Consider the following 10,357-nt stretch of genomic DNA (forward strand, 5'->3'; position numbering starts at 1 on the left):
CTCAATACTAAAGTATAATCAATTTACTCATGTATGACTAATTAATAATCTAAGAAGTTACGAGTTCCAAACTCTTATCATTGCTAAAAAAAAAAAAACGCATTGCCCTTATTCTTGTCAATACTCAATACCAAACTTGGAAAATTATAGCGTTGACTTTGATTAGGGTAGATGATTACTTACACCCAAAGTTTACGACCATTTAACTCTTGGTCATCTAATTTTCATGACTGAAACTGATTGTTTGGTACACACGTAGGTAAACTAGTGTGAGACTGAGAAGTAAAGTCGGTGTTAACTAGTTACAAGAACTTGATAAATTAAATTGCTTCTAGAACTGGCCTGCGTCATATAAAAAGACCACCAATCATTAATGTTGTTATTATACTGTACGATAGTCCAGTGGCGAAACTTAAAATAAAATTTTGGAAGGGTTAAATAGCAGAGGAACTTGAAATAAAATTTTTGGAGGATTAGATAGAAGATAATTGTTAAGATGCTTTTGACATGCACTTCATTTAAAATAAGTTCATTTAATCTCATCTCTCTAATTTGGATGATATTACCAAATTTAAAATCGTTTTCTAAGGTCTTGTTCCAAAGAATTAAGGTCAAACTCATCAAATGCAACTCTTTAAACTTTTGGAAGTTGTATCTCATTTTTTTCGTAATTTATTAAAGTAGAAAAACTATCTACATGTGTTGATATTGTAAAAATTATATGTTTTTCTTCTTAAATATTAACCTTCCTCTTAAAAAATACATCAATTCTTTAATTTTTCATGATTATTTTATATGTAAAATATGAAAGAAGTTAGAATGACAAATATTAAAATTTATAATATTTATTGAATTTTTTTTATCAATTTATACAAATACAATAATATCAATACTTATTATTGAATATTCTAATATTTTTTATGATATAAAAAATTAAATTAGATAAACAGTAAAATGTAAAATGTAAAATAATACTAAATTACATAAATAAAAAATATCTAATTTTTTTATATTTGAACTCAAATGTAGAGAAAGTGTTGCTTATTGAATAGAGCAGAGCTGCGAAATACGAATACACTTAGTTAAATCCAAATCTAACATGTTTTGAATATTTAAAACTAAAAATTATTGTGCAATAAAAACAAAAGATGAAGATTGAACTTTAATATTTTAAGTCATAGCAAAGTATTTGAGCCAATTGAACTAATTTTTTATTTTGGAAGAAGTATTACTAATTTTTTTTATCAAAAATTTGGACCCTTATCTTAACTAAACTCACTAAGCTCTGACGATAGGCATTAATCAGCTACTACTCATCAACAACAAACAAGAGGAAAGAAAACAGAGAATGTGTTTGGATAAGAGACACTGAAATACAAAATTAGGAGATAAGAAAAACACTTTTTAATTTTCATATGGACCCCCGGGTTATAGGAAGGGGGTGCTGAACATAGATGTGGTGTCAAAATGTCAAGCAAATCGGACCGTGCGACAGACAATGAACAACACGGAGGGTCCGACTTGTTGCAACGAAAACGGAGGGTCCGAGTTGATATATGGTGGACACGCAACGCTCAAACCTTGCTCCCCAGACGGTGCCCCACATACCGAGTTGCTGGATGCAACAAAAACTCTCACCATCCGAGTTTTAACTATGAGCCTTTACTTTCAACCCCAAAACTCCATTGCTATTCTTCATTCCTCTGTTGGTGGTGGGTTTGCATGGTGGAGTGAATAGAAAAATGTCAAAAAGAAATAAAATTAAAGATGTTGATCGCCTTGAGTTTCATATTATGCACTATCTCAGTTTCTCAGATTATGTAAGTTTGTTTAAAATTTTTTTAATTTTTATAATTATAGTTATTATTGTTAAAAATTTAGTTGTTATTATTATTGTTAGGATCTAAACTTAAAAATATACATAGAATGATTAGGACTAATTTAATTTTTTTTATTTTTTCACTATTTTTGTATAAAAGTTAATATTATTAGTGTGTTAATTATTATTATTATTGTTAGTGTGTTACAATGATGATGCTATATACGATTCTTGTTGTTGCAGTTTAAAAGAAAGAAACACAATATTTTTTTTAATTTGTTTAATATTTTTTTTTATAATTTTTAGAATTTCGGAAGAAGTGAAATATTAAAATATTTAGAAAATAAATTATAAAATTTAAACCGAATTGTTATTAATTTTTGGATACAATTTGTTTTTTGAAATATTTTATAATTTTTTAATTATTTATAATTGTTACGATATTATTTAATATTGTTGTGACTACAATGAACAGTTGGACATAATCGGTGAATTTTAGTATTAATTTATAAAAGTGTGTTACTTTATTGTAGTTAATTGTAATTATCATTGTTAGAAAAGTTAATTATTATTATTATTAAAAAATGAATTTAAGAAGATATTGACGATAATTATTAATATTTTTTAAAATTTCGAAATATATGTTTAAATTTATTTAAGTAATAGCTAATAGGTAATTAATAAAACAGATAATAATAATGTTATATATTAGAAAAATTATTGATATATCGTAAATAAAAAAACAAACAGCATCTCTAATTTACTAATTTTATTGAGATTTGAGTAGGAAAGTATGTATATGTATGTATTATGAATATATGTATTTGTATCTATTAGTTAATGTTATTAATAATTCATTTTGGAAGTAGTAATTATTTGTTTTAGTCAAGTTAAGTCAAATAATTTATAACAGATGTTTGGTTTCAAGTAATATTTGTTATTGAGTTAGTTGTGAAGATTTTGTTAGTAAGTGTCTGTAGTTTAAAAATTCTTGCTTTGTAGTAGTAAATTAGCAATAGTTTGTGAGTTGACTAATAACTTGTTATGTTTTTTTGTAGAAATTAAGAATGTTGACCTGTGACCATCCAGTTTCGCTGGATCGGTACAACGATCGGGTGGAGGACCATTTACAAGTTACTAGATTCTATCATGCATCTCAAATTGGTATCGTACAAAATCAGAAAGCACTCGTGAATGCTCTAATAGAACGGTGGCACCCAGATACACATATGTTTCACCTTCCAATTGGTGAGTGTGCCGTAACTCTTGAAGACGTGGCTTTAATTCTTGGTCTCCCGATGGATGGTCTTCCAGTTACTGGGATGACAATGAGTAGTTTCTCAGCGTTGGAGGCAGAATGTTTGCATCAATTTGGAGTGGCACTGCGTAAGTCGGAGTGTAGAGGATGCTGCATAAAACTGACTTGGCTGCGGGATCTAAAAGAAAATATTCAGTTGACTGATGAATTAAGTATACAGAGGTATGTGAAGTGCCATATTATGTTGCTGATCGGGACGATCTTGTTTGGGGATAAATCTGGGGCAGGTGTGCACTGGAAGTTTCTACCATTGCTTCGTGATTTTGCCAGTATTGGACATTATAGTTGGGGTTCGGCATGCCTAGCACACCTCTACAGGAGGTTATGCAGGGCATCTCGTTATAACTGTAAGGAAATTGATGGTTCAATAACACTTCTGCTCGGTTGAGCTTGGATCCGACTGCCATATCTATCGCCGCTCCCTAGAGAACCCCACAGTTTTCCACTAGCCAACAGGTAATGTTACGTTACAATCTACCCGTAGCTTTATATTTAAAATTCAGTTTAGCTAATTGAATATATGATATTAGGTGGCGTAACTGGGAGCGTGGTGACCGACGATATAGATATTTGAATCTAGCTCACTTTAGGAAGGCCTTTGATGAACTCCAGGAAGGCCAGGTGTCTTTTAATTAAAGATTTATGAGTTTGGGGTATTTTTATGAGGCATTTTTATTGTTATTGATATTCTGGGTTGTAATCATGAGTTTCCTTTATTTTTCCCAATTTGTGTGGGTTGCATATGCTGTGGACCGCGTGGATCCGAACATAATTCCTCCTGAGATCTATATGCAGTCGGTTGTGTGGTCCGTTACTGTTCCGTTGGTGTCATTTGAATGTATCGAGTGGCATGCTACCGATAGGTATAGGCGACAGTTCGGTTTCGTTTAGGGAGTACCTCAGCAGGAGCAGAATCTGGACAAGGCGCATGGAGAAGTCCTGACTGGTCCTAAGAATCTTAACTGGGCCACAACACCGAGTCATTCAAGTTGGGTTATGCATTGGACAAACAGGTATCACTACGTTCTTTCTAAGCTTCCCATGCCTTCACAACATCCATTGGAAACTTATATGTACTGGTACCGGTCAAAATATAGGGACCACTTGAACTTGTCGAATGTTGTGGGTCAAAAAAGTGATGAGGATAATCAGGATATGGATGAGGGTAATCAGGATATGGATGATGGTGGTGAGGGTATGGATGAGGATAGTCAGGATGCGGATAATGACAATGAGGAACTGGAGCCACAATCGGTGCCACCTCCTACTTCGAATCCACTTCCACAAGAACAACCTCAGTTCTCAAGCCAGTATGTAACTCAGACACAGTTCTCCCCGTCATTTCCAATGCCGCAACAATATTGGGGTATGTCACAGTTTGAACCAGGAGAAGGAGGTTCTTTTAGCCAGTTGCTTGAGTTCATGGCTGCAGATGCAGGACAACCACAATATGCCAATCAGCCTGAGTTCTTGGCAGGTAGGTATTCATTGGATGCGAGGCTCCCGTGCCATACCTCATCGGTCGCTTCCGGAGGGTTCGTATTTGTTGACTCTAGTAGAAGTGTAGGTGGACGCGGAGTTTTTAATAGTCAAAATCCTAACCGTATTGACATGGGACCACTTCAAGAAGATGCTAACCCACTCGAGCAAGAGACTAATGCGTATCTAGTAGATGACCCGGATGACGAGGATGATGATGACGAGGATGAAATAGAGGAGTTCGATGAGGATGAGGAATCCCGTAATGATGGTATTATGCTTCGTATTTTGCTTTACATGTTCGATTGGCTATTCATTTTGTGTTCATAAGTGGTATCCATGTTGGTTTGACTACCTAATGTCATAATATTTAATTATTTTTATTATTTTGTATACAGGCCGGGCACAAACTCCGGATGACAAAGACAAAGGTTACAATATGAGGATTGATCCATCACGTCGTAGCGCTAATCGCTACACGCCATCTGTGTTAAAAAAGGCCGCAAAAAATGCAAGAACTTCGTGAATGATGTAAAGTGGGTAATGAGAAAGTAGTTGTGGTGTAATACTCTTATTTATGCTTTAAAAAATGTGGACAATGTTTAGAGTTCTTTGCATGTGTTGGTCATTATGTATGCACGACTTGGACTATTTAGGGTTTAGGGTAATTATGTATTAATAATGATCTGGACTATGGTTTGTTTAGAGTATTTATGTATTAATAATTTGGACTATGGACTATGTTTTAGTAGATGGTTTGTTTAGAGAATTTATGTATTTATGAACTTATTGAAGGGATTAAATATGTGGACTATGTATTAATTGATGTCATATTATAAAATGCTATAGATGGAGAGTAAGGCTGGGTTGCCGTAGTTTATAACACAACACAGAACAGGTTACATATATCATACTTGCTTAACTCAAATGGACAACTCATGACAAACCATATATTGCCACATATATAATGTCACATATATAATGTCATCTCAGAATAAGAATCTACTAATGATCTCTGTTGGCATTTGCACCACCTTGCTGACGGCATCTGCTACGGCTGTGTCCCTCAGCTCCACATAGCGTACATCGCCTAGGCCGACGTAACATTCGCGTGTCCATCTAATTCAAGAAGCGCGTCATTTTTGGGCGACCTTTCGTGACGCGTCTCAGGAACGGATTTGGGATGAACCGAGGTCCGTTGTAAGCAGGCCATGTAGTGGGGTTACCTAGTGGCCTAAACCTTGCTCGGTACACCCGCCGAACTTGGTCCATCTTATACACATCATGAACATATACTTGCCAATCCAGTCGTTGGTTGGCACAACATGCAAACACATGTCGACAGGGGATCCGGTCCACCTGAAACTCACCACAGTCACATCGAAGGCCACGTAGATTCACTGCAAACTCCAGTCCACTTGGCATCTCACGCACCTCAAAGACCTCATTCTGCCGGTCAAAGCAACTAACCTGAATGTTTCCTAATGCAAGTTGGTTTGCATGCAACTTCGAGGTCACGACATCAGAAAACACATGGCCAGCATTAATACGGGCTTCCGCCTCCGCTCTTTTTCGGGTAAACAACTCGTTCAGCCTGTAGAATGTTACCTTCACAAGGGCAGTCACGGGGAGATTACGTGCACCCTTCAATACTGAATTGATGCATTCCACTAGATTTGTCGTCATATGACCCCATCGATATCCACCATCAAAAGCCAACGCGTACTGTTCCCGGGGGATTCGGTTTAACCAGTCAGTGTAGCCCTCGCCCCGTTCTCGTAAACGTTGGTAACGCACCTCGTACTCCCGCACCGTCCTCGAATATCTTGCAGGATAGAAAGAAATATTTGAAACAATAGAGGTCAACACACGAATTGAATGGAACTCTGTTACTAAATTAATTAGCTACTCTGAGCGTTACCTATGTTGACGACCAGTTTCTGTAAGTACGGCGCCTTGAATTTTCTAAAAAAATTCGACTCTATATGCCTGATGCAAAACATATGAAAGGCTCTCGGAGGTGACCAAGCCCCGTTACTCCTTTCCACAACTGCATTTATGGATTCGTGACGGTCGGATATCAGTCCCACACCATCCCGAGTGACAACGTGCTGACGAAGGTTACTCAGAAAAAAGTGCCACGCATCTGAAGTCTCTCCCTCCACAATTGCAAACGCAATTGAGACGATATTGTTGTTGCCATCCTGTGACACTGCCACTAGTAGACAACCCTTGTACTTTCCGTACAAGTGAGTCCCATCCACCTGGACAACTGGCTTACAATGTCTGAAAGCTCTAATGCAGGGGTAATAACTCCAAAAAACACGATGCAATACCCGAATATCAGTCACCAAGTCATCGCCTTGATATGCAGGCATAGTCTCAAAATGAACAACAGCTGAAGGCTCCTTGTGACACATGGCATCAAACCATATAGGCAACGCTTCGTACAATGCCTCCCAGCCTCCAAATATTTTTTCCACTGCCTTTTGCTTAGTCAACCATGCTTTCCGATAACTAACAGTGTAGTTGAACTTCGGTTGCACCTCTGCTATAACCGATTTTACCTTTAAGGCGGGGTCAACCTCAACCAACGGCTTAGTTGCTTCTGCAATCGTGATCGAATCCAGCTTAGAATGATCCTGAGAAATTGTGGCTCTGGTACATGTGTGACTACCATTATACATCCTTACAACCCAATAGTACTTCCGGCTGATCATGCTAATCCGGATAAGTCAATCACACTCTGACCCATACTGTGTACACTTCGCATAAAATGTCAACGGCTCAGACTCATACACCCGGTAATCTACGCTTCTTCGTATAGTATACTCTTTTATCGCTTTAATAACAGCTTCCCTGAAACTGAATTCCATCCCAACGGCAAATTCACCATCTGCGACAAAAGGAATTTCTGCAACCAGGACAGCCATACAACCAATTTTAAAAACATAAATATTTAAACATTCGAAAATAAAGGTAAAACAAATTTTTACTGCATCAATTATAATAAAACCCTCCAAACTATTTATATTTAACTAATTTACTAACAAATACTTATTTGTATTCAACTAATCTACTAACAAATACTAATTTTAATTTAACTAATTTACTAGTTATTACTTAATTAACTAATAAATTCCTATTTATATTCACTTAATTTTAATTTAAATAATTTAACAAATTTTAATTTAACTAACTTACTTATATTGACTTAATAACTTCGAATTTAACCAATTTTAATTAAACTAATTTACTAGTTATATTTACTTAATTTACTAATAAATTCTTATTTATATTGACTTAATTTTAATTTAACTAAATTTAACCAATTTAACAAATTTTAATTTAACTAATTTACTTATATTTACTTAATAAATTCCAATTTAACCAATTTTAATTAAACTAATTTACTAATAAATTCCAATTTATAATTACTTAATTTACTAAATTAACTCATAAATACTAACGGATATTTAACTAATTTACCACTTAACCAATAAATTCTAATTTATATTTAACTAAATCAATAACTCTCTTATAAATTTACTATCTTAAAGTTAAATACACAAATAGGTAAACAAAAATAAATACTGATCGAGTATATTTTCAAACCTCAGTTAGCTACTTGGTCCAACTATCAAGATAAATTAATAAAAAATTCCAATCTTTCGTATAAATACGGAGAATTACGTACCTGCATTGATATAATCCGGAAACTCCGGAACATGCATGGCTTCTAAATCCAAAATTCGCATGAATGATGGCTCCTCAAACGGCACATCGTTTGCCAGTGCAGTTGCCACATTAGACACATCTGGAGCCATAGCTCCGTCACCTTGAACCTCATCTCCATCTGGACCAACAACTTCGTAGTTGTTTTCAAATTCTTCTTCACTGTCACTATTGTAATCCTCCCGTAGAATATTCCGGTCAGCCTCAGATTGCTCAAACTCAACATACAACTCGATGAATGAGAGATTGACTCCGATTTTCAATATACATGGAAAACATATCTTGCATGCTCGCTTCGTCCGTTACATATTTCGTTTGAAACTGGACAAATCCACCAAACACTTGTATAGGATTTCTGTATAGAATACATGATATCCTTCTTGCCCTCTCAGAATGAATCTTTTCACAGATCACACCTTTGAGCTCTTCAAATGAGATTGTAAAAGGAATCACCAAATCTAACGGACTCCTTCGGATGTTTGTAACAAAATCTGACCAAAATAATACACTTTCAATAACACTCTGTTACTCATTTCTCTCAATCATATTAACAAGCTCATAAACTTGAGTTTTAGATTTTTGCTCCTTTACTAAACAAGTAACGAAACAGAGGAACTAAAAACCAGAAGGACCGTTAAAGAAGGAGAAGAAGATGCGAGAGTGGTTGTTCTGATCCAATTTTCACCAACTTTTATTTAAAGTCCCAACCAAATCGGACCATGCGATTACCTTTACTGAATTCAAAAAATAATAAAAAATGCATGTCGGACCCTCCGATTTCATAACACAACACAAAAAAAAATAATTATAGTAGCAACTCGGATGGTATGATTTCCTAATAAATTCCAATTTATAATTACTTAATTTACTAAATTAACTCATAAATACTAACGGATATTTAACTAATTTACCACTTAACCAATAAATTCTAATTTATATTTAACTAAATCAATAACTCTCTTATAAATTTACTATCTTAGAGTTAAATACACAAATAAGTAAACAAAAAGAAATACTAATCGAGTATATTTTCAAACCTCAGTTAGCTATTTGATCCAACTATCAAGATAAATTAATAAAAAATTCCAATCTTTCGTATAATTATGGAGAATTACGTACCTGCATTGATATAATCCGGAAACTCCGGAACATGCATGGCTTCCAAATCCAAAACTCGCATGAATGATGGCTCCTCAAACGGCACATCGTTTGCCAGTGCAGTTGCCACATTAGACACATCTGGAGCCATAGCTCCGTCACCTTGAACCTCATCTCCATCTGGACCAACAACTTCGTAGTTGTTTTCAAATTCTTCTTCACTGTCACTATTGTAATCCTCCCGTAGAATATTCCGGTCGGCCTCAGATTACTCAAACTCAACATACAACTCGATGAACGAGAGTTGACTCCGATTTTCAATATACATGGAGAACATATCTTGCATGCTCACTTCGTCCGTTACATATTTCATTTGAAACTGGACGAATCCACCAAACACTTGTATAGAATTTCTGTATAGAATACATGATATCCTTCTTACCCTCTCAGAATGAATCTTTTCACAGATCACACCTTTGAGCTTTTCAAATGAGATTGTAAAAGGAATCACCAAATCTAACGGACTCCTTCGGATGTTTGTAACAAAATCTGACCAAAATAATACACTTTCAATAACACTCTGTTACTCATTTCTCTCAATCATATTAACAAGCTCATAAACTTGAGTTTTAGATTTTTGCTCCTTTACTAAACAAGTAACGAAACAGAGGAACTAAAAACCAGAAGGACCGTTAAAGAAGGAGAAGAAGATGCGAGAGTGGTTGTTCTGATCCAATTTTCACCAACTTTTATTTAAAGTCCCAACCAAATCAGACCATGCGATTACCTCTATTGAATTCAAAAAAATAATAAAAAAAATACATGTCGAACCCTCCGATTTCATAACACAAACACAAAAAAAAAAACCAACACTTCTAACAACTTTGATGGTACGATTTTCATCATCC

General features: G+C 35.0%; 2 protein-coding genes across 2 annotated transcripts; one reads left to right on the forward strand and one right to left on the reverse strand.

Moving 5' to 3' along the window:
- LOC110264039 (serine/threonine-protein phosphatase 7 long form homolog) lies at positions 2,882–3,762 on the forward strand. Its single transcript, XM_021105803.1, has 2 exons — positions 2,882–3,593; positions 3,668–3,762. The coding sequence occupies exon 1, from the start codon at positions 2,887–2,889 to the stop codon at positions 3,523–3,525; it is 639 nt and encodes a 212-aa protein (XP_020961462.1). The 5' UTR covers positions 2,882–2,886; the 3' UTR covers positions 3,526–3,593; positions 3,668–3,762.
- Positions 5,736–7,303, reverse strand: LOC107647033. Its single transcript, XM_016351165.1, has 2 exons — positions 6,606–7,303; positions 5,736–6,441 (listed from the first exon to the last, which is right to left on the reverse strand). The coding sequence occupies exons 1-2, from the start codon at positions 7,301–7,303 to the stop codon at positions 5,736–5,738; spliced, it is 1,404 nt and encodes a 467-aa protein (XP_016206651.1).

The sequence above is a fragment of the Arachis ipaensis genome, chromosome B06, assembly GCF_000816755.2.
Source record: "Arachis ipaensis cultivar K30076 chromosome B06, Araip1.1, whole genome shotgun sequence".
Taxonomy (NCBI): Eukaryota; Viridiplantae; Streptophyta; class Magnoliopsida; order Fabales; family Fabaceae; genus Arachis; species Arachis ipaensis.